The sequence below is a fragment of the Trifolium pratense genome, linkage group LG5 (genome assembly GCF_020283565.1).
Source record: "Trifolium pratense cultivar HEN17-A07 linkage group LG5, ARS_RC_1.1, whole genome shotgun sequence".
In the NCBI taxonomy this organism is placed as follows: domain Eukaryota; kingdom Viridiplantae; phylum Streptophyta; class Magnoliopsida; order Fabales; family Fabaceae; genus Trifolium; species Trifolium pratense.
The window spans coordinates 9,412,152-9,437,761 of NC_060063.1; the positions used below are offsets into that span (position 1 = coordinate 9,412,152).

General features: G+C 32.0%; 2 protein-coding genes across 2 annotated transcripts; both read right to left on the bottom strand.

Moving 5' to 3' along the window:
* Positions 1 to 12: 12 nt before the first annotated feature.
* Positions 13 to 7,726, bottom strand: LOC123885046 (glycerol-3-phosphate acyltransferase 9-like). Its single transcript, XM_045934268.1, has 13 exons — positions 7,424 to 7,726; positions 6,094 to 6,280; positions 5,493 to 5,550; positions 4,638 to 4,756; positions 4,258 to 4,357; positions 3,295 to 3,390; positions 3,100 to 3,196; positions 2,749 to 2,836; positions 2,573 to 2,669; positions 2,309 to 2,394; positions 2,027 to 2,146; positions 1,835 to 1,933; positions 13 to 378 (listed from the first exon to the last, which is right to left on the bottom strand). Exons 2-13 carry the CDS (start codon positions 6,213 to 6,215, stop codon positions 330 to 332), a joined length of 1,131 nt encoding a protein of 376 aa, XP_045790224.1. The 5' UTR covers positions 6,216 to 6,280; positions 7,424 to 7,726; the 3' UTR covers positions 13 to 329.
* A 1,792-nt stretch (positions 7,727 to 9,518) lies between these two features.
* Positions 9,519 to 15,041, bottom strand: LOC123885047 (cellulose synthase-like protein D1). The gene is made up of 6 exons (XM_045934269.1): positions 14,314 to 15,041; positions 13,573 to 14,002; positions 13,102 to 13,485; positions 12,636 to 13,011; positions 11,765 to 12,167; positions 9,519 to 11,219 (listed from the first exon to the last, which is right to left on the bottom strand). Exons 1-6 carry the CDS (start codon positions 14,856 to 14,858, stop codon positions 10,268 to 10,270), a joined length of 3,090 nt encoding a protein of 1,029 aa, XP_045790225.1. The 5' UTR covers positions 14,859 to 15,041; the 3' UTR covers positions 9,519 to 10,267.
* Positions 15,042 to 25,610: the final 10,569 nt, after the last annotated feature.

A 25,610-nucleotide genomic window follows, 5' to 3' on the forward strand; every position in this document is an offset into this window, starting at 1 on the left:
AATAATAAATAATTCACGAAAAAAAATAATGTATAATGAACAAATTACTGCCTATATGTTTGAATGAAGGTTCAGATCCAGAGCCCCATCAATATTAATCATCCATGAAAAATCTAGTTCCTATTTGTTTTTTTTTTTTTTTTGACATAACTCCTATTCGTTTATTTGTACAAGAAAACATCATCCTTTGCAGAATTTTATTGTGCAACTTTTTCTGGATGTATGCAAAATGAACCTAAATAAAAATAGTGGCATACAATTTTAAAGAAAAGAAAGAAAAAGATGGTTGGAGAATGGCATAAATAAGAATAATATACAGAAGGTGCAAGTCATTTTTCTTCCAAGCGCCGCAGCACCGACTCGGCAAAGTTCTGTTGCCTACAGATGAGTTATAGCCAATAATCACCAATATGACACATAAGAATTAACTAAAAAACTAACACACTAACACACATGAGAGTAGAATGTAAGTTTCTAACAAACAACATTAGTTGCATATTGCAGCATAAACATTTTTATTGAACGTTACTATAGTATTTAACCAATCCTCTTTGTAATATAGGGAGATTGAATATTGTTAAACACTAACATTATATTTTGACATAAACAGAAAGGTTCAAGTTAAGGGTGTACACGTGTAGGGTTGAGTCGGTTTAGGTCAAACTCATTATCCGATCCAATCAAAATTCACTGGTTTGGATCGAGTCAAACTCAGTTTTCTGTCAAACTAGAATCAACCCAACACATTGGGTTGGTTTGGGTTATAAAACATAAATATTTTGAAAATTCCAAAATATTAATCTAATTTTTTTTTAGGCTTAATTAGTCTATTGGTCCCTTAAAGACATTTTAGGTTTTACAATGGTCCCTTAAAGAAAAAAAGGTCCGGATTGGTCCCTTAAAGAAAAAAAAGGCCCGGATTGGTTCCTTAAAGACATATATTTTTGCCATATTGGTCCTTTCTGTTAAATTTTAACTCCAAATATAACAAAAAATTCCAATGGTTAAAATTTTGAAAATTAATAAGGTTTTTGGTGGACCACTTACACTTAATGACATCCACAATTCAGTCTACTAAAACTAACGTTTTTTGTAAAAAATTGACGGAAAGGACCAATTGAGAAACAGATGTGTCTTTAAGGGACCAATCGTGACCTTTTTTTCTTTAAGGGACCATTGTGAAATCTAAAATATCTTTAAGGGACCAAAAGACTAATTAAGCCTTTTTTTTATTGAACAAGACAAAAAGCTAATCCAAAATATTAATCTAATTAAATGCTATTTCATGAAAATTCTATTACTTAGTAATATAGTAAATTCTATAATTTTAAAATTAAGCACATGAATTAAAGTGAAACATTTCTAAATTCAACACATAAAAAGCTTAAACTACATGAACAAAAATATCTAATTTTCCAATGGGTCGGCTTCATGGAATTGCAGGTTTGAAAGCATAAACTCGTTACTCAAACCAAACCACTTTGGGTTTGGCTGAGTTGATTTTGGTTCGACCCAATTTTTTAAAAAAAACAGGGAAATAAAAAACCAAACATTTGTGTTGAGTTGGAATATCGGATTGATCGGGTCGATCCGTATCATGAACACCCGTGGTTAAAGTAACACATTTAATACAACTAACAAATAATCTTGTTCATGCAAACAACTGCGACCAAATACTGCAATCATAAGAAAACCACACTACTAAGTAGGCCCAAAACATTTTAAGAAACCAAAACAACATAAAAATTATAATTTCAATGATAACATTTATGTTGCAGGCAATATATATGACAGCACAGTGGACACTCAAGAAAAATTAGGAACTTGAACTTACTTTCTTTCTCTATGCTTTGGGCTAGGACGAGAATACTTCAGATATCCATCCCAAGGAACCATCTTAAGGCCAGCACGAGTTGAGATTATGTCTCGAACCCTACATAATTAAAATAAAATAGACACAATTTCAACACTTGACAACACGCAAATAATAATCCTCTGTATTATATTCGGGATCAAGATTATTTACCTTTCTGCAAACTCGATGGGTGTCTCTCCTGGCTTCAGATTTTGTGGCTCCAAGTACCAAACATCACAAACAACAGCCCAAGATGTCATTAGCTGTAACAGATGTGTAGTGAAAGATTGCCTGCAAATGCATGAAATGCAGAATCTCTATTACGTCAATAAACAATGTACGTGGAATAAGTAATCAGTGTGGTCAATTCGGAAAGCCAAAAACCCTCCATAGCGATCGCCAATATTTGAAAACACTGGAAATAAATAGCAATTAACATGAGAAACATCTTACTTTCGACTATTCCAAAAAGCATCGACAAAAATTTTGTTGTACTTGATTGCAATTGGGCAAACTGTGCAGCCAAGTTCAAATGCACCCTAAACGCCATTAAAGGTTACAAGGATTCAACAAAGAGAATAAGAACAAGAAAATAAGAGAAATCAATGAGTGCAAAATAACAGAGAAGAAAAAAGAAAAAGCTATTCCATAAACATGATAACATAACTGCTGCATTTTACATCGACTGACGACTGCAATTGCAAATGATTCACATACCTTCTTGAACATGACTGTATAGTGATTATTTACACACGTTCCCTCAGGAAATATGAGAAGAGGATTGTTGTCAGTTCCCTGGACATGGTCCCTCAATCTAGAATATGCAGAATCATATAAGTAAAGAGGAATTTTGAAAAAGAGATATATTTTCTAGTATCTTTACTTATACTAACTTTCTTGCCACAATTTCTCGATCCTTAGCCTCTGATCGATTGAACCAGATACATCCCACACTCTCCAGAATGGTGCTTTGCAACAATCCTGCATCATAGATATAATTTAAATAAAATTCATAAATAAGTTTAGCGAAGATAAATATGACAACAACCCAACATCATGAAGCTATTTTTCAAATTATCCATGATTGTTCATGATATACCACCCTATTATTCCTGACATCCATTTAGACCACCTAACAGCATATGATTGAAGTACTTATCCCTATCTATATTTATCTAAAACCTTTTAACTTCAATAGCACCAACAAATGTCCTGTGTATTCAAGTCGTACTCTATATGCTTACCAACCCATCCAGGATGCTTCTGCATAATAACAGCAAAAGCGGTCATCTGTTCTAAGATAATGAAATCAATCATGGAAGTGTGGTTGGCCACAAAAACCTGTTAAGAAAATGAAGGGAAAGATTAACTCGTGAACAATTACATTTATCCTAGCTGAATAAGGAAAATATGACAACATTAATACATGTTGGACAAACCTGTTTTGGTCGCCTGCTAGGCCTTGGCCCATGGTACTTGACAACCCCAGTCCAAGATGCAACAAAGAAACCGCACATCATCTCTACCAAAGACCTCTGAAAGAAATTAACAATTTTGAAATACATTTAATTTGATAACAAGAAATTAATACCCAGCAAAGGGATAAAAAGAGAGAGCATTCATAGAATATCACAATACATTGCATGACTATAAAAAAATATGCTTATAAAAAAAAAAAAAATACATTGCATGACTAACAAGAAATATGAAAATAACTTGTATTTTGTACTACACTCCATACAGCATCCATTAATCAAATAAATTATTACATAGTGGACATGTTTAAATGATGTCTACCAAACTTTAAGCAAAATCTAGTTTCCTTGTTCAAGATTCTACCAACTCTTCTGTAGTCTAATTGACCATTTGATTTTTAAATGCAGCCATTAAACAATGTTCTCTTTCCACAACCAACCTGGCTTTTAATTGGATATTCATATTCTTATTGCAAGCGAAAATACTTCATTTTTTGTGGTAAAATGAAAACAAAATGTATGGCGAATGCTCTATTTTCCCCAGAAGGTGAGGCAAAATGAATTGAAACCAGATAACAGATACTTAAAACCAAATGAGGCTAAGACTTTAAAGTCGTGACAGCACACAAATAGAAGTACACAAGGATATACCAAAATATGGACATAAACCTGAAGTATATACATCTTTTTATTAAGAAACAAAATTAGCGTATCATATCAGCTAATCAGCTGATAGATATAAGTTAAATAAAAACAATTAAATTCTATGAGGCCATTTTATATTTTATGCTGTTAAAACGGTCATTAGCAGTAGTTTCAGTAGTAGTGTGTAAGAAAAGAGACAACAAAACAAGTATTGATAAAAAACATAACAATAAAATAGGGGGGAAAAAAATGGAATGAATCAAGAATGAGTTGAATATGCACCTCAATATTCCTCCTCAGCTTGTCATGTCCTTTCAATAGGAGGTGCACTGGAATGAAGGCGGAAAGAAATATAATCCATCCTATTGTTAACACAAGAGCCCTGCAGGATCAAATAGGATAGCATCATTTTGGCAGAACAGATGACAATAAAGGAACTCATTAACATGAAAAGCAGCAAAGTAAGACAAATAGAGCCAAATACAACCGGTGAATTAGATAGGGAAAAAGTCAAAGTTCAGATTACATCCTAAAAGTAATATTTTCCTAATATACTGTCAATCTTAATGCTTAATAAGACAATCTGAAATCAGCTAAGCAGACCCTGCAATAACCAAACTTAATAGTAGCTGTAAGATGCACAGTATCAGAAATAAGCTAACCTGGTAGGGAATATTATCAAATATCGAAGAAAAACTCCGAAACACCACAAAGGAAACAAATAAATATTCCAATTCCATGGTTCTGGAGGATTTGACTTGAAACATCTTGTGAATGAGTCCTGGTCCAACATAAAAGTTCTGAATGTGTGAGTAAACCATCAAAGCTTAGCCAAGACGGAAAAAGAAGCTTGAGTTTATAACAAAACAAGACAGTAACTCTACTGGATTCCATTTACATATATACGCACAAACATATGTGCTAGTGCACAGACACATATATATTGTTGATATTGTGCTTTTAAAATATAATAAAGTCCTGTTTACTTTGTGAAAGCATTTTCTATTTTCATTTTCTAAAACGTGTTCATTTTAACTCGTTAATAAGAAGTTGCGAGACTTGAAATGAACCATTGTGATCGAGAGAAGATAAAATGCTACTTAGAGATTATGCGTTTTTGAAAATAATGAAAACAATTTTTTGGCATTTTCATTGTTGCCAAAAAATGCACACAATTGTTCACTTCAAGAGTCTAGTATCTCCTTGTTAAAAAGTAAAATTAACACAAATTTTTAGAAATAAAAGTAGCAAATGTTTTCACAAAGTAAACGGGTCTATGTTTGCTTATTATCATAAATAACCTAAAAAAACATGAGAATGAAACAGAAAAGACGAGATATTAGGATATTTCTGGCAGCAAAAGTGTACAATTTTAAAGGATGGAGATTCATTATGTTTGACATAAAGTTCTCTCTACAATATTGTCATTACAATTGGCTCTATGAAAGATAATTGTTGATACATAAAAACCACAAAAACAGTAAAACAATGAATAAAAGATGAAGGAAAAAGCTTACATCTACAATAGCACCAGCTGCCTCAGATAAAGTAGGAGAAATATCGAGCAAGTCATGCCTGAAAGAAATATTCAGAAGAGTGTAGAAAACTATTAATATCAAAATCACAGAGTAAACGATCAAATTATTCTCTACTCTGTAGGATACTCTCAAATAGATCCCTAACTTTATGAATATTTCAAAAAGGTCCCTGACTCTATTAAATTGTTAAGTTGGTCATTATATTTAACCACTGACTATCAATTAAATCCCTATATTTTACAACCAATTAAATCCCTATATTTTACAACTTACTATCAATTTGGTCCCTAAGTTTATCCATTTATTCTCAATTTAATCTCTAACATATTCTTTGAAGGACTAATCTGAGTAAAATTTAACAGAGTCAAAGATCTATTTAAAATATTCAAAAAGTCAGGGATCTATTTGGGAGTGTCTTACAAAGTCGGGGACTGATTTGGTGGTGGTTTACTCCAAAATCACAACCAAAACTCCATACTTCAAAAGGGTAAATTGAAGAAAATACTGCTTCATAATTTCCCACTTATGTTATTTATCCAAATAACAATTACAAACAGAATATGGAAGAGAGAAGACATACAGGCGAAGCTTGCCACAAGGTTCTTGTTGAATGGCTGCTCCTGAAGGGAGGTAATCCTCAATGTTGGGTCGATCAAGATCCAACTCAGAACTTGAAGACTTAAGTGTTCCAGTGCTATTCATCGGTGCTGTGCTATCACTTCTTCCAGCAATTTCTTAAAAGGAAATGTGTAGTTTCATTTCAAATCCTGAAAAATGACCAATTTTCACTCAAGCGATGTAGTTACTGAAAAATTAATTGATTAAATTGAATCCATAAATAACTGAAATATCAACCTCTTGCCATAGGAAGGTTAAAAATCAACTTATTTAAGCAGAAGCAACAAACACAACCCAACAAAAACACCCAAATCATCTTGTAAAATAAAAGAATAATAATTATGAAATGAACAATATCTGTAAACACCCAAAACAAAATAAGCAGAAAGAGGTACTATGGCGGAGGCTCTGCACTTCCCTTCTCACAGCTTCACGGTGGTGACGGTAGGGTAGGAGACAAGGGACAAAGAGTTAAGGGAAGCTTTTAGATGGGCGTGTGTAGAACGAGAGAGGTTTTTTATTGTATGGTTTTAATGAAATAAGAAATTCTACCAAACTTTATTTGTTTTTTTTTTGGTAAATACCAAACTTTCACCAACAAAGACACAATTTGGTTGCATAATAATAATAATAATAATAATTCCGCTACTCGGAATTACAACGGCTAGGGTCTGGAGGATACTATAGTACCTATCTTCATACTGGCAAATGGAACATAGCATTTTCAATACTCGTAGGCCATACCCATATTTATTACCCGCATTTTTAGACTATAATCACTAGTAAATAACAAAGTATCTTTTGAATTCGATTAAAAAAAAATATATCTTCGAAGTTGAGTCATATATCATAACAAACTAAGTATTTTACTAGCTCAAAACAACCAAAACATCCCAATGATATAGCATATACTCATGAGTCATGAACTATTACCATACATACAAACAAGGTCATTTCTTGATTTCTCTAAAACCAAATCGATAGTTACTCATCTAATTAGAAACCTATCTATCTTATTTTACTATTACAAAAAAATTGATTATATTCTCAATTAATTTTTCTTTTTCTTGAACTTTGACATTCCAATTGAATCAATCTACAAGAATTTTCCAACTAGATTTTCTGAACTTGTTATGAACAATTTACAAAAACTGTTTATCAAATTTAGAATTAAACTGAACAATTAGAGCACAAATACAAGAAAATTCCAGTGCCAAAAATCAGATTTAGATACAATTAGAAGAGTAACAAAACAGAGAAAATGAATGAATAAACGCATCTAGTTAACGAACCAGTTTCCGGTAGTAAAAGATGTGACGGTTATCGATCTGTCCTCCCGGAGCAACGAACAGGGCGGGACAAGGAGCGGAGTCTACGATGAACAGTGGGCGGAAGTGGCGAGGTTCAGGATCACATTTATTTCAATGTTTATTTATTATATTTAGACTTTTTTTTTTTGCAGACACATTTTAATTATTCAATATTTATTATTTAATATTTTTTTTTCGACAAAATTATTTAATATATTTATTTAGACAAAATTATTTAATATATTTTTATCCCTATAAAATGGGAATTTTCTAAATTTACTCCTTATTTAATTTTATTATAATTTCACTCCTTATAAAATCCTTCTTTGCACATAGTTTTAGTTCGTACTAAAACTAAATTCATTTAATTATTATTATTATTATTATTTATGGGAGATTTAATTATTTTTTTTACGCAATTTAATTATTATTAGATTATTAAATTTTTGAATATTTTTTTAGGCATTTATGAAATATTATAAAAATTCATTTATTAATTTTTTTTAATATGAGATAAATTAAATATACAATTTTTGAACGGCAAAAATTCAAGACAAAAATAACAAAAATCATGATTTAGAAATTCAATTTTGAACTTGTTAAAGAGGTGACAAAAATATTGTAACTATTGAAACCATTTCAACTGAGAATAAGTTTGGTGTATCGGGGGGGTTTATATTGGCTGTTGGGTCTATAGATGACAAATAACAAGTAAAATTTAAGTATGTCGTTAACCGAGCCCGATCGAGGTTGTAAGATCACATGTCTTTTATGTCCTATCGTAAGTTAGTATTGAAACATTTTTTTTTTAATAAAAAAAAGGATGCAAGTTAATAATACACAAAACACTCATACTTTTTTTTTCTTTCACAACCAGTTTAATCTAGTTCGGGGTCAGTTATAGCATCAAGAGGTTTCAGCCTGTTCCCGATCGCAGTTGCGGGGGGCCGACCATAGTTCTCCCTAACAAATTCAACACTAATTATAACTGAATCAACTAACGATTGGTAGATAGAATCTATTCTTGCAAAGTTAAATTATGTCTTTTTTTTATTACGGTTAAATCATGTCTTTGTCATATCATTGATCTAGTTTCTAGATGATGTTTACTAACAAGTTAACATAATGTGCAAATATTTTATTATTCTATATGTATTTTATCGTGTGTGTTTATCGATGTACTAAACCAAATAAACTGAACCGATCAATCCGTAATCCATATAAACCGACACCTAACAAAATCGAAACTTGAAATGGTCGATGAGCCAAAATTTAATACTCTCGATTTTTCTCGAGTCAGCATTTTGGGCCCGAATTCGACCGATATTCTACCCTACTTTTTATTGGGGGAACTTTTATGATATCAAAATTGGCACATTTTTTTTAGAATTAAAGTAAAATCAAATAACTTTAAAAATACAGTTGAAGTTGTATATTCTAAATTTTTTAAATAATAAACGATTTAAAGTTAAACTTTTTTAAGAAATTCTGTTTTCTAAATGCTAAAATTAACTTTACAAATTTATTTTAATTTTTAATATACAATATGAAAATGCAAATACATTACATTAAACCTAACCTTCTTTCTCTTGATAAAGTTCAATTTAATAATTTTACCGTTCTTTATCCTATTCGTGTTTCTGGTACAAGCACAACTAGTGAAAGCAACTGACAAGGCATATTTGCAAAATATGAAGATTAAACCTGACCTGACTTGTCATAGATTTATTTTCTAGTTTTGATTTTGACTATTCAAAAGTTTTATATAGCTTGTTAGCTTATTTAAACTTGACCTGACTTGTCATATATTTAGTTTCTAGTTTTTAGTTTGCTATCAATTTTTAAAAATATTATTTTTTCATACAAACTATTTTATACTCTCTATTTCAAACAACTTCAAACTAGGTCAGATTTCTATTATTTTCAATTAAACTGGTTATAAAAAATAATAAAATTTAATCTTATAACAAATTCAAAAATTAAGACATTTTTGTGAGTCTTCGAGTGTGACAATAATAAATAACATGTAAACAAATTTATACACATATTGTGCGAAAATACAATTAAAAATAATATATAAAATACTTAAATATACATTTATAAATATTATTTAATAAAATGTTCGGGGACAAAGTCTCTGCGAAACGGATATAAAATTTGATCCTATCCGTAAACCTGTCTCGGAGGACTCTCTCCTCCATCATTAAAAAAAATAAAAAAATTCTCCATCTTAATATCCTTAATTAAACGGAACAATCCTAACAGAAATCCCCATTTACAAATTTTATACATTGTCAAATGTCATCCTATAATAATGTGATACAATAATCCTAAGACTATTGTTAACTATAGAAAAATTTACAGCTTTATAAATAATAAAATACAAAAAAACATCTCTACATACCAATAAGAACATTGTCAAATGCCTCTCTTATGACTTATGACTTCAATGTTTCTACATTTTGCACCTTCTTATATCCTCCAACCATGCTTTGTTTTGCATATATATCTATATAAAAAAGATGAAAAGACACAAATCATATATCCTTCACTTCTATTTCTTGTCACATTCCAACATTCTTGTATCCTATGAACCTTCGAAAAGTGTTATAGACGACTCTTGGTGAACAAAAACTCTATACTAATCAGAAGAAATGTTCCCGGCTTACGAGCCAATATAATATGCACTTATAGCATCTCCGAAAAGTGTTATAGACTCTTCGTGAACAAAAACTCTATAACGGTAGAAGAAATGTTCTCGGCTTTACGAGCTAATATAAATATACTCCCAATGGTATTCTTGTTTTCCATCATATCATATAATAATCATATTTGAATATCTCCCGTTCCACCACTATCAGTTGGAGGATCAATTGAAATCCAAAGCAAAGCAATAGTAATAGAAAGCAAACCTGACCAAACATAAACAATTGTTGGAACTCTTCCTCTCCTACCCATTAACCCTTTAGCAAAAGGGTACATATGAGACAAAACCCAAAAACTAAAGAATGTGCTTCCCATAAACTTGTTCCATTGAGGTATAACACTATAAACTGTCCTTAAAAATCCCATGATTAGTGCAACAAGATTAACAATGATAATTGTTAGTGGCATAATGAAAAGACTAGTCCATTTCACTAGGTAAAGATCGGCATAGATATCGTCAACATCATCACCAGCTGATTTTGTTGTTAATGTGAACGAAATCTCTATACCGGCTATAACCTTTAGTAATCCTTGTATAACAGCGACAAGATGTGCACTGGTTCCACCAATGACCCAAAATTGTTCGTTTCGCCACCATTCTTCGAGGCCTATTCCTGACCATCTTACTTCGAGGAGCGAGATAAGAGTGAGTGAGACGGTGATGAGAAGAAGGTAGGTTAAGAAAGCTACATCTAAGCCTTGAACTATGAATTGTCCTGAGAAAAGTGACATGGCTGGGATGAAGACATATACGACTAAAAATATTGAGGTGAATGGGTAGATTCCGACATTGAGGTATGCAATTCTTTGTAAGAATTTGAGACGTCTACTTGCAAAAATCGCGTTGTTTTTTGAGAAGAAAATTTCTACTGAACCTGTTGCCCATCTTAACACCTGATGTAGGCGATCAGTGAGATTTATAGGCGCCGTTCCGCGGAATGCATCTCGTTTTGTGATGCAATATATCGATCTCCATCCACGATTGTGCATTCTATAACCAGTTACAACATCTTCTGTCACTGATCCATAAATCCAACCTATTCTATCACCCCATTCTGTTTTATCTTCATACCTGTGTTGACACATCAAATACATTCATGTATATGTCTTCAACAAAACTAATGTTTGATAGAAACAAAATGTTAAATACCTAAAAATATATTTTACTAAAGTAATGACATATTCTCTCTAGACTTAAATATAAGCAAAAATATAGATGTATCTGGTAAGCAAAAAAATACACGTATCGGTATTTTTTGCTTATATTTCAGTGTGCGGACTAGATACATGTACTTTTTTTGCTTATATTTAAGTGTGTGGACCGAATGTCTGTACTTTTTTTGTTTATAATCAAGTCTTAAGTAGTAATTAATAAGACTGAATTTTTGGAATGATTAGTCGTCTTTTCCAAGGTCTTCGAAAAAGATTTGTGATCGTGATCTAGGCCACAACAATTCTATGTCTCTATAACTACAACATGACAACAACGAAAGCTGCATCAACTGTATCTGACTACAATCTTCAATGCTAAAAATATCGACGTGATCGTGATTTAAAACCACGACTTGCTTAATTCAATTATCTTTCGGTACTAAAAAAACAGATAAAGAAAATTACCAGCAAGAAATGACAGCAATTGCCTCAGCAACAGTAGGAGCATCCAACGGTGGACGTGGTGTTAACAGTGCACCAGGTGGTCTACCATTCTTCACAGATTTATGATCAGCAAGTGGTCTTGCTTGAAACTCAGCTATAGGTATTGTATCTGTGAACATACTTGAGTTTCCAAATTTTTGTGGTAAATCCATTTCTGCATCAGATGTTAGAGGCTCTTGATCATCATCAACATGTAACCTTGCTTGATTTGGATTACGATTAATCTTAGTTTTTACTCTTCCAAATACACCTGTGTGCTCAATGAATCTTGGTGGTTCAAATCCATAGAGTGCATATCTCCTAAACATACAACCTGTCCCCACATACATTGGACCTTGGAGGCCATCCAATGCTCTCATATTGCCTAATAAATCATACATTGTTAAAAATAAGTGGTTACTAAATATAATATGAAATTTAACCACTATATAAAATAATACAATATCTACATTTAATCATATTTGGATTTCCTGAAGTCTCTATACTTTGCATTCACGCAGTCAATATATCAGTGGTTGTTGAATCAAGATTGGACGGTGCAGAAAGCAAGCAACTTGAAATCTGCATGGTCCAATCTCGATCAAATAGTCACCGATTTGATGACTGTGTGAGATTGTGACTTCAGGAAACACAAGTTGCATTTAATCGTGGTTCTATATTATGGTTATAATTACAGGCACGATTATGCTGTGAATTTTGATATTGCAGCAAATTACGAACAAATGCGGCTGCAATTATATGACTAACATGTCAATCTAAAATCGTTACATTTATAAACTACGATTTAGAACTATGCATATAATGGTTAGATATTAACGAAAGCTTAAATTACCATCAAAGAAGACCGTGTTGTGATTTGCATATCGATCAGAAGGATCAATCCCTTCAAATCTTTGAGGAAACTGTATGTAACAAACACGATCGCCACCGCGGTCCAACATGAAGCACATTCCCTCCTTCAAAGCATGAGAATTGTATATATAATGGTCACAATCCAAATTGAGTATAAATGGACCATTCGACAAAATAGCTGAGGCTCGAACCATGGCATTCATGGCTCCTGCTTTTTTGTTATGGTCATACCCTGGTCGCTTCTCTCGAGAAACATATGCAAACATTGGAACTCTAATGTCTACTCCTGTGAAGTCTAGTCTTTTCTCATCCGCATAGCCCATTACAGGATCATGATCCGGTACCTTACTCATCACCTGTTAAGTAAGAACAAAAAACATATTTAAACCTATTCAATAACATATCGATTACCAATTTAACGCGAATATAAAAATTTGAAATTGTACCTGCAAGATTCCAGCATGGTCACCTTTAGCATGATCAGCTGTAGAGTTATACCAAGTTCCGGGCCAATGAGTACCGTCGGCCATCCATGTAGCTTTAGGGACATCAATTGTCTGATCAGGTGGTATAACTCCACCATTTTTCTCCTTAAGTAATTGTTTTTCTTTCTTCTCTTCTCTAGTGTTGTACATTTTACTTCTTTTCTTTATTACATCAGGAAGTCCATTAATTCTCACCTTAAATTCATCATATTCTCTTTTCATCCATCTTCTATCTTTTACAAAATCAGGTCGTTTCTTGTTCTTTGTTGGATCTTTCTTTATACTGAAGTAAGCGTCGGGATTCCTTGGTTCAATGTTGTGTTTTCGACAAAACGGTACCCAAACCTACAAACATACATTAGTTGGCGTTGTATTATAATGATTCTAAACATTCATAATTGATGTTCAAGGCACATTATAAGATAAACAAACCTCGGCAAATTTGACAGCTTCAGCCATGGCTTCAAATGTAAGAATGGCACCACCATCATCAGAAATATAGCATGAGACTTTTTCAATAGGATAATCTACACCAAGAATGGAAAGAATGGTGTTTGCAGTGACAAGAGGTGGCTCCTTCTCAGGATCAGCCGTGGAAACAAAAACATCCAAGCTAGGTAAATCCGACCGACCAGTTGGATTCGATGGAGAAGGCTGATCAAATTTGTCATGTAATGCAACGAGGTCCGCGCTTCGGTTTATAGGATTCAGTTTGGGGAGTACATCAAGAAGCCATGAGAAAGCAAACCAAAGTTCACAAACAATTGATATCCCCCATAACCACATTGCATCATAGTTCGGGTTTCGAACTCGCCAAGATAAGAAAAATGCTAGAACTATCATACGCACCCCAATCAACAACCTGTGATCAAAGGAGACAAATTAAACATGTTTCAAGTATAATTCTTAATTTGTAATGATAAGATTGTATTATATTGATCACTAATCTCTTCATCACTATGTTGAACATTATGTGTCCATCAGGTGTCAGCTCAGTGGTACGAGTTTAATCGTATCGTTTCAAAGGACGAATCATAAACGCCTAAGCTTTATGCATATTGTAACAAATAATGAATGCTCTAAACCATAAATGGGGCATAATAGTGCTTCATTTACTACATATATCTATCATAATCAAGAAAAATACCTATAAGGACTAATTAAAAAAAATACCTGTAAGGACTTAGTATAGCTCCTGGAATTTGAATTTTCCTAGTTAGTGGTTTCCAAGGTTTGTCCATAAAATCTGACATGCTCATTCCATTATCATCAAAAGAATTTGGATCATCTTGCCAAAAAGCATTTCCAATTCCATAAGTTCCTTTTGTCTCAAACAACCATCGATTATGATCAAAATCTTGAGTTTGGCTCCTTAATAACATAGACTTGTTATTTGAAGAATTCAATATAGACATTCTTCTATCCATTTTAGATCCACCACCATCACTATTGTTCATTCCTTGTCGCTGAGATTCAGAAGCGAACCTCGTTGTTCCAGGCTGGTTATCAGAGGTTCCAGGCTGGTTATCTGGTGTTGGTGGCATCATAACGGTGTAATTGATGTAATCATTTTGGCCCGACTCACCGGACATATCCATGTCTTCATCTCTTGATAGATTTACTAACCTTCCGCTTGATGTTCGGCGTGTAAACTTCACCCCTTGTGGTGGCCGGCCACCCGAGGACGATTTTGGTGGCGAATTTGAAGATTTTGGCATCTCTTACATTTACATATGCATATACTTATTAGAAAGCTTTTGAAGAGTTTTGTTTTATGTGATGTAATGCAATTTAGTTTGTTCTTTTTATTTCCTTGTAACAATAATTAAGGGTGTTAGGAAAAAACAAATAACAAGAAAGAACATTGTTTTTAAAGGAGAGAAATTCAATGGTTTCAAAATGGATTTCTTTGAGATGATTAGAATCCTAATTCAATGGATTTCTTCCCCTTAATTCATGCTCCACCTTTCTCACACAAAGAATCACAATCTTTCTCTTTCCTACTAGTTAGGTTATTGTAACTAACAACTACTTTATTTTAGGTCGTCTATCAAAGGAAAAATATATAAAAAAATAAATAAATATACTACACAATTCTTTTGCCAAAAAGAACTAACATAACTTTAGCATAAAAGAAATTGTAGGACCAATACCAAAATGTGATATAATGGCGTAGCATATTTAAACCAATACCAAGGATTTAGAATTAGATCCTAATATAGCAGCAACAAGAAGTGGTGTTATGCAATCAAGCACCGACACATTCACAGACATTGAATACGACACTGACATGTTTGTACCATGTTGCTACTAGTAATAATTTTATGAAACAAATTAATTGAATGTAATCATATATATCGGTGTCGAACACGTGACATGTCTTCTATGAGAAGTGTCGATGCTATACATGTGAAAGTATGGGGCATTAAAACAAACTTAATTTACAATGTTAAGCATTTGACTCTTGTGGTTATAGTTACTTGCTATAAGAGATTTACATTAATATTATGTGAATACTTATTTTCTCAACAAAAAATAAAAACATAAAACAGACTAGAGGGTTGAAAAGAGTAAGCATTGTGATCTAAGTATGCCATGAAAGAGATCTTGCAAGGTACAAGATGAAGGAAATTTGTAGAGAATAGGCGCAAGCCGCGCTCGATGAAGAGAAAGTGAAAGAGAAAATTGTATTAAGCAATTCAATGTTTCCAAGCTCTATGCTGTACTTTATATACAAGCTAATGATCATAACTAACTAGACAAATCAGTTATAACCAACTAACCTACTCATAACAAAACTAACTCATAACTAATTGATAGCTTGTGTTACAAGTAATAGTGAATTTAGCTCAATTCACTTATTGTCAACAAATTTTGTTATTGTAACTATCGATAATTTTGTTAATCTAGCCGATCCTACGGCTGTAAGACTAACGAGTAAATTCATAGAAGAGAGTGTGAGACGATGACATTTTTCTATAATAGTGCGAGAGGATGTTGTTCAACCATATAAATGAGAATCAGGTTGAAACAATTTGAGTTCATTTTATCATATAAATAAAACCTTTCGATATCCAGTTGATGGATCGACCGAATAATTTGAATGAAACAATGCTATTGTCTCCTAGCGGAGGTTCATTTAAAGTCAGAACTTTTGTTCTCATGTATAGATTGATCCAACACAAGAAGTGACATTGTGGTAGAATAAGTCGATCCGGAGACTTAAAAAAAACACACTCCAAAAACTTATTATTGATGTAAAAAACATATTTGGAATCACAGAAAAGAAATACAAGGATTGCATATTTATGCTAAGTATTAGGAAAAGGCTTAACTACTGTTTTATTGGTAAATTACATTGAAAAACGATGTTGGGAATTACGTTGAGAAACGATGTTGGGAATTATGTTGAGATGGACTTTGCTTGTGCAGCATGTTAAAATGCTTCTATATCATGTATATTAAGGAATGGACTTCGCTTGTGCAGCATGTTAAAATGCTTCTATATCATGTATATTAATATTCATAAGCTACTACTAAACTTTTTCATTCTCTTCTTTTTAATTCAGGGTCTTCTTGAAAACATGAGAGATGTTGGCTTGGAAAATGGCAGAGGATTGCGTAGGTTAATACTAGTTTGTCATTTTATAATTAGTGTTATGAACATTGTATGGTTGCTTAGGTTAATTAGTTGGAAATGGTCTGGGAGCTTATTGTCAATGTTGTAGTAAACCAAGCTTTGGTATTACTAGCAAGGAAGTTTGCTTTTGTCTTGAACATAGAATTGTCTTGCTTCTTTGTCTGTTTTGTGAAGGAAGGGAAATTCATGTAATTTGATTATACTTATTGGCCTTCCTTGTGCCTTTTTATCGTTAATATATTTTTGGCCTTTTGACCGTAGTATTATTTGCACTATGTTTTAAGTTTCAAAATTAAGCTTCAGGTCACCACTTATTGAAAAAATATAATAGTTCCTGGTTGTATAACAAAATATTGAAACAGATCTGTAGGAAAAAAAAATTTAAATTGCAGGTTGTAAATTTTTTTTAAACACATACAATAGCCCTTTTGTGATGAAGCGCTATTAAATATAGGGCAAACAATAGCGCTTTTGAGCACAAGTGCTATTGAAACTGAAACCTATGATAGCGCATTTTTAAAAAGTGCTATTAAAGAATGTTGTGAAAAGCGTTACAAACAGGTATACTATAGCGCTTTAGTCTAAAAGCGCTATTAAAGATTAGTCATACAATAGCGCTTTTAAAAGTGATATAATAGGCACATACTTTTAATAGCACCAGTTTCTATAGCACTTTAAAGTGCTATTAAAGCCCAAAAAAAGTGCTATAGTAGCCTTATTCTGTAGTAGTGTTTAATGACGTTGGGAAGCTATGAATTTGAATGTTGAGTATTGTTGTGTTTTAATGAGTTACTAATTGACGTGCTTGTGTATTTAGTCGGTGTCCTCATATATGCTAAATTGTGTTTTGGTCCCGGAGTGCCTTAACTCCTTTGTGTTTATGTTTTCTTATTCCCTATTCTTGTTTTGTGTGTTGTGTGAATATATTCTCACCCCTTTGTTGTTTGTGTTGTCCGGCTTGTCCCTGCGATTGTCAAATCGCAGTATTTACAGGTTGTCGAGTTTTCGAGAAGTCCGCTCTGATTGTGACACTTGATCAAGAAAGAGTCTTAGCGTCTATAATATTTTATTACTTGTAATCTCTGATAGTGATGGTCTTGGGAGAGATGATGGGGTGAGACAAAAAAAAGGGTAAAATTATTCTACCAAAAAAATAAAAGGTAAAAAGTAAAATTGGAAAATAAATTGATTTGTAGAGGTAGAGGTATAATTGTAGGGACGGAAAAAAAAATTATGGAAATAGTTTTGGCAATGGATCAAAGCCTCTCCATTTATTAAAAAAAAGAAAGGTTCATAGTTATTTTAAGGTTGACTTGCACATCAGTTTTTTTTTTTTTTTTCTTTTCTTTTCAAATAGTTTAGTGACGAGAAATTTCACCCTTAAGGTGAATAAGTGAGATAATCGAGGTTCGAACCCCGACCCCTTGCGTATATAATCAGGTTCGACCCCTATGAGGGTGTAGGGTGAGCGACGACATCGGACCTCAAAATTTTGGAGGCCTCAACTTAAAATTTTGAGGTCCTATAATATTAGTTATAAATATTTTTAGTGTTTATAAAATATCAGATGTACCCAATAGAATATTTTTGAGGTCCTATAATAATAGTTATATATATTGGTTATCATATGTTTAGTAAAAAAATATTCTTATCAAGTAAAAATAATAATAATTACACGTTTCTTGATTAAGAATTTTCTCTACTCTCAACCAAATTTTTCTCTATACGAATGAGTCATAAAATCGAACCCGTGACCATATATTTAAAGGATCCAACACCCTTACCTCTTAGACCAATTCATTATTGATGTTTTTATGTTACTTATAATTTAAATAGAGGATAATTCTTTCTAATTTTTTAACAATATTTTTATTAAGGATCTATTTTTAATATTTAAATTACACCTCTAATAAGTTAGAACCGGTCCTATATATATATAAAAGCCAATTTCATGTCAACTAAGTAAACTAATCAGCGCGGATTGTAAAATTCATGTTAGGTTCGATGGTTTATGCAAATAATAAATGTTTGGCAAATTCAACTTTATTTGAATTTAAGCTAATATGCATGGTAATTTAATCTTTCGTAATGCACAAGAATACTTGGAAAATAATTTAAAAAATAAAAAATAGAAATGTTTCATTTTCATATTTTCACATAATGCTTTTACTTGGAAACTCCTAGGGCTAGCTACATATGGTTTTGCTATATATAGCTTCTTCATAGCTTCTTCATTACTCATTCCACAAATATATTTGTTAACATTTTCTCTCATAAAAAAAGCTTGTTTACCTGTAACAGAAAAAAAAAGCTTGTTTTTCATTGATAGATAGATATCTTTCATTCAAAACTTGAATTTTATAAGCTATTTGTGAATTGCACCATGAGTTCTAACAATCCAAATATTCAAAAAATTCTTTGTCCAACCACTAGGCCATCATCAACATCATCATCCTCTACCACTACGGGGGTTAAACTTCCAACCATGGGGAATGTCTTTGGAAGGAGAAAATAGACAATATTTTCACCAATGGGTTTAATAGATGTTGTTATTAATTCATGATACCATATACTTATGTTTTCTTTTATTCTTTGATTTCAATTTGTTGTTTTAAAAGTACCCTTTTTGATTGTATTAATTTGAATCTCTTTTTGTACTTGTGCTTATCATAAAATGTTGTCAGATCATTGATTGTATTTACTTCTACTTAATTTTAATTTTCCATCTATGTATATATTCTGATTTATTGGGTTAATTTTTTTTAACGGCAAATATATTATTAATCAGATCTCTGCACAAAATATATAAAAACTCGTAAAAAAGGAATTACTTAACAGATGTGCATATGTAGTCGGAACACCGAAAATAAACACAAAAACAAACACTATAAGACCATCAGAGAAAAAACTAACCCTACCAGAACTATACCCAATAACTATAACCCATTAATTACTCCACTTGGATCATCTATAAGAGTAATTTCACTATATCATAAGAATGAATTATACAATTAACTATATCATAATAATTTTCACTATATTACACATACATATATCTCAGCAAATGAGGGGAAAATCTTGTGTTCTTCCAAGTCTTTGGCCACGCCATCAAAAAGGGAAAAACTAACTAAAAGCGGGCACTCCAAGAGATACCACTCAACATGAGTTAGATACATCCCGGCACCGCATCCTCACATCGCCTTATTAGACCAGCATAAGAGAGGTTTCATCTCCCACTCATAGAAAGAACACGAGTTATCAGGGTTTTTACCTAGAAATCATTTCCAAGAGGAGAGTTTCACCCTATTCACAAGATTATCAATCGTTGAAGCTCCATTGGCAAAGATAATATCATTCCGGGAGGTCTAGATAGACCACACAACAACATGTCACATTAGAACCATACCTAACCATACCTGACGCCCCACACCCATCCTAAAGAAGATCTCAATCAAACACTTGCATTATTCTATTCGGGAACACACACTCGATCCATAACCACCTAGTAATGCGATACCAAATCGGAGAAATCCGATCCCTAAACACCCTCCTCCTGCGATGGTTCTGCTGAGTTGGAACCCTATCATGAAGGAGTTGCCATGAAAAGACAATCATTTTAGGCGAGGCCCAAGAATCCCACATCCTAGCAAGATTTTCGATGTCATCTCGCGTGGCAAACAAAAACCTCACTTGGAAAGATGACACGTGCCCAAATTTAACGGTAATAATGAAAAATTTGACGGCAGGGACCAACTTGAAACCTGTAGAAAAGATAAGGGACCAACTTGAAACTTTTAAAAGATAAGGGACCAACTTAAAACCTAAATAAAAATAAGGGACTAAAAGTGTAATTAAGCCAATAAAAAATTAGTGAGACAAACATTATCTTATGAAAATAAGTGTAATTTTGTATGTGGTAGCCACAAACTTATAATTTTTAATTAAATTTTACTTCGCATACATATCTACTTATGTCTGATATATTTTTATTGATTGTTGGATAAAAATCTTCAATTTTTCAAAGATTAATTTTAAAAAATGTGAATTCTTCGGTACACATCTTATTTTGGTATGTACTTGTTGTACACCCTACTAGGGTGGATAACTTTAATAGGTTCACAAATAATATTTATAAATTTTTAATCTATTAAAATTATCAACCTTAACAGTGCACCGATACATATCAGAATAATATGGCAAATTGTTCATTGATGACAGTCAATTATATGATGTTTTTAGTAGTATTTTAGAGTAGTTTTAGTAACAATTGAAGACCAAATGCAGGCAAATACCCAAAGTTACTAAGTTACTTGACCAAGAATCAAGAAAAGTGAAAAATGCACAAAAAGGGTCAAAAAAGGAAGAAATTGAAGAATTCACCGCACCACGATAGATGACCATCGTAGCACGATGAGAAGGTGGTTAAAAGATTATAAAAAATCAATCCATCGTAGCACGATGGATCGTATCGTGGCCACGATGGGTACGGTGCGCAAGATGGAAAAAAATGAAGAAATACCACATCGTACCAAAATCGTAATAACTGGAGCTACGAGTATCGCATCGAGTCCCGTGACCATGCGTTGGAAAGCTAAGACAGAGAGCTACACCTTTCATGTTGGAGAAAAAATCAAATTATGGACTCCATCGTGGCCACGATGGAAATGCTGAAAATCTGCATAGAATCAGAAAATTTTGGGCTGCAAGTAAAAATCTCATCTCGCCACGATGAATATCAGCGCGGTACGATGGTGCTTGCAGCCCAAGTCCAAAAACACTATAAATAGAGCTCTTCTCTTTCACAATTATTCATTCAAAAATTTAGAGAGCTATAAGCCTCTAAGAAGTAAAGGAGGAGGAGCAAAGGAGGACTAAGGAGCTCTCAAGGCATAAAGGTTTTTCTTTATGCTTATTTTTTCTTTCTTTTCTTGTATGGTCTTTAGTAGCTAAACCCATCAGGGTTAGATCAAGTAGATGAACTCCCCTAGGATTGCTTGAAACATGTAATTTGGTAATTTTCCAAGACTATTTACAAAATTGCTATTCATTTATTATCTGTTACTATCTCTATTTAATTTTTATTACACTAGCATATATGAAAGCGCACATATTCTGCGAGTAACTAGAGTCGAAGTAGATACCGTGACACATATAAGACTACTGAATCAAAGAGATATTATAACCTACCAATATGAGACTATTAAATTCAGTATATGCGGTTAGGTTTGAGATTAAGAATTACACATAGTTAAATTCTGTACTGATATTAGGAATCCGAGCATGCTATAGAGAACTTGTTAAATTTTGAACCTCTAAAGGTAAGACACCCCTTCGAGGCTGAAGCCGTTAAAGTTAAGGACACGAGATAACGAAGGCTAAACCTAGGTTAATTGGTTCAACCTAAACAGATTACAATAGAAGTAAGTATAGTTCTACTAGGCTTACTTTAATAGAAATTAATCTCCGGATAATACTTCGATAGTGAGCAGATATAACGCCAGTTACCAAGCAGAAACAGGGGAGAGATTTGAAAGTACTTAACCACCAGTTCTCATCTGAAACTCAACTCTTTATTTAAATTGCTCTTTACTTTAATTGATATTTACTTTTATTTGTCAAAACCTTTACAAACAAAGCGAAAACAAAATTATCCTAATTCCTAAACGAAACTAGTCGCCTTGACACAATTCCTGTGGAGACAATAACTTACTACTTTATTATTTGGTAGCGATTCTGTACACTTACAGAGCCACCATCATTCATAAAAAAAAACCAGTGAAATTTCATTTTTTTTTTGGACTAAACCTATGAAATTTCATAGTTAATTATAAACTTGCATGATACTACCTCAGTTCCTTTTTATTTGTTTTTTTAGAAAAAAAATCATTTCAAATTATTTGTCGTTTTGATAATTTAAGGTTATATTTAGTCTATTATAGCATCCTTTCAATAAAAACTAATTAATGCTATATATTTGGAAAACTACAGATGTTTTTTTTTAATTTTTTTTTTGGTAAATAACATATTCAATTTGTTTTTTTACACAATATATTAAATTTATTGGAAACAGAAAGTGTGTGCAAAAAAAAAGAATTTATTGGTGGATTAAAATTTGGATATAATTGGAAGATACAGTGCATAAACACATTTTCTTAGTTTGATTTTTTTTTTCTTCCTAAAACACACAAATAAAAAGGAACAGAGAAAGAATTAAACTATATTGCTAACCTCAAAAAAAAAAAAAAAAGCCTATATTGCCACCGTCCGTTTGTAAGGCGTGTAGTAAACAGCGCGGATTCTAAAATTCATGTGACCAATTCATGTTAGGTTCGATGGTTTATGCAAATAATAAATATGTGACCAATTCAAATTTATTTGAAACCAATATGCATGGTAATTTAACTCTTTCGTAACGCACAAGGATACTTGAAAAAAAAATTAATAAATAAAAAATAGAAATGTTTCAGAAAATCAGCATGCATTTTCATATAATGCTTTTACTTGGAAACTCCTAGGGCTAGATACATATGGTTTCTATATATAGCTTCTTCATTAATAGCTTCTTCATTACTCATTCTACAAAAATATTTGCATTAATTTTCTCTCATAAAAAAGCTTGTTTATCATTGATAGATATATCTTTAATTCAAAACTTGAATTTTATAAGCTATTTTGGTGAATTGCACCATGAGTTCTAACAATCCAAACATTCAGCAAGTTCTTTGTCCAACCACAAAGCCATCATCAGCATCATCATCCTCTACCACTACTGGAGTTAAACTTCCAACCATGGGGGAGGTCTTTGGAATTAGGAAAAAGTAGACAAATTAATATACCTATGTTTTCTTTTATTCTTCTATAGTTATAGTATTTTTTTTGTTTAAACGTACCTTCTTTTTTTTATTGTATTAATTTGAATTTATTTTTGTACTTGTGCTCTATATCATAAAATGTTGTAAAATCATTGATTGTATTTACTACTACTTTTAATTTTCCATCTATCTATATATTCCGAGTTATTGTGTTAATTGTTTTTTTTAACGGTAAATATATTATTAATCAGATCTCTTCACAAGACATAGAATTATATGAGTAATTTCACTATTTACATAATAATGAATTATATGAATTATTTCATAATAATTTTCACTATATTACACACACTTATATATTATACTTTATGTATATTTTGATTTATAATAAAAGTTGTGATTGCTCCATAAGTAACCACAACAAATTGTAAACTATAACTAATGCAGATTTTCTTCCTGCATATATAATTTATAAATCTAAATATTAAAACAAATTTGAAACAAACGATTATTCTTTAAATAACAATAGAATCTGATGCTTGAAATTTTCTTCCCCTATGTGTTTTCCACGAGCAAAATATCCTACAAAAATTATCAAATGATGAATATGTAAATTCAATATAAAGGTTTAATAATTAACTAGTATGGTGTTCCTTTTTTTTTTCTTTTCATTAAATGGAAAATAAATAAATATACAATAAAAAAGAGGTAAAGATACAAACAGGTCCACAAATAAGGAGATACTTTATATATGTCATTCCTTATGTCATTTGAGTCTCTTAATTTTGATGAACAAATTTTTCAAACCAAACAAATTTTTTGCATCTCCTTCATATGAGTCACTTGATGTTTCAAACCAAAACTCTAGTATATTTCTTTGAGGACAAAAAAAAGTATTTCTTAACCATGTTTTATTATTATGAAAAAAATTTACCAAAATTTGTGAAAGACCATTATTGAACTTAGAGGTTCATAATAGACTCACTCAATTATTGTTGGGGTTGTAATAACTGCAATAATCATAACCATCATTTTATAATATAATCATTTTAATCATTTTCCAAAAGATAAAAACCTCATTTTTCAATTTTGATGATTGATGTCATTGTATCTTAGCATTAATTGTCTCTTTTGTACTTCCATTTTTTAACGAAACTTATTGTACGCTTTACAATCTCATTTTTCTTTTTGGCATCTATTCAAGGTTGACGAGGAGAGAAGACACTTCACACCATCAACAAAAAAAAATAGATATAGAAAAGAAGGGGAAAGAGTGGGAGAAGACTATAGCAAGGAAAAAAGTATGAAAACAGAAGGTCATCCTTACGAAAGGCACACAAAATTATTAAAGAAGAAGTAGAAGATTAGAGAGGAGTTTGATTATTGTTTTAAGTCAAAAATCTATTTTTTATCTTCACAAAGATATGTATGATCATGAAATCAACAATTAACAAACATATAGTTTGTCTTATTTTTAACTATGGATGTATATCTCTCTCTATAAAGACTTATCTTGACCGGAACATTGATAGTTATGAAAATGGATTGTCATTTTATGTTCAAAGTTTTTTTTTTCTATTGACAACCATCATGAACTTTCATTCTTATGTTCTACACATCGAATGGAGTCTTTTTGAAAATACTTTTTAAATATAAGATCACATTTTTTCAAATATAAGATCACATATTAACATATATTGGTAACAAGTTGTTTCTTTACCTATTATGTCAATCAATTCACATAAAATACAACTTTTATTTAAATGCACTACAACAAATGAAGGCCTTTAATAGCGCTTGTTTTGGCTTTTAATAGCGCTTTAAAGTGCTATTACTGATACCGCTATTATAAGTCCGCTGCCTATAATAGCGTTTTTAAAGCGCTATCAAATATCCACATTTAATAGCGCTTCAGGAAAAAACCGCTGTCGTATGTAAACTGGCATGACCATTAGGGCCTATAGAAACGGGTGTTTTATGCTGAAAACGCTATGATATGTCAACCTTTAATAGCGCCC

Coding starts and splice junctions, on each gene's coding strand:
- LOC123885047 (XM_045934269.1), bottom strand. CDS start 14,858: ATGCCAAAATCTTCAAATTCGCCACCAAAATCGTCCTCGGGTGGCCGG. Junction 14,003..14,313: donor GCTATACTAAGTCCTTACAG/GTATTTTTTTTA, acceptor CTTTGATCACAG/GTTGTTGATTGGGGTGCGTA. Junction 13,012..13,101: donor ACCATGCTGGAATCTTGCAG/GTACAATTTCAA, acceptor CTTACTTAACAG/GTGATGAGTAAGGTACCGGA.
- LOC123885046 (XM_045934268.1), bottom strand. CDS start 6,215: ATGAATAGCACTGGAACACTTAAGTCTTCAAGTTCTGAGTTGGATCTT. Junction 2,670..2,748: donor CGAGAAATTGTGGCAAGAAA/GTTAGTATAAGT, acceptor TGCATATTCTAG/ATTGAGGGACCATGTCCAGG. Junction 2,395..2,572: donor ATACAGTCATGTTCAAGAAG/GTATGTGAATCA, acceptor AATGGCGTTTAG/GGTGCATTTGAACTTGGCTG.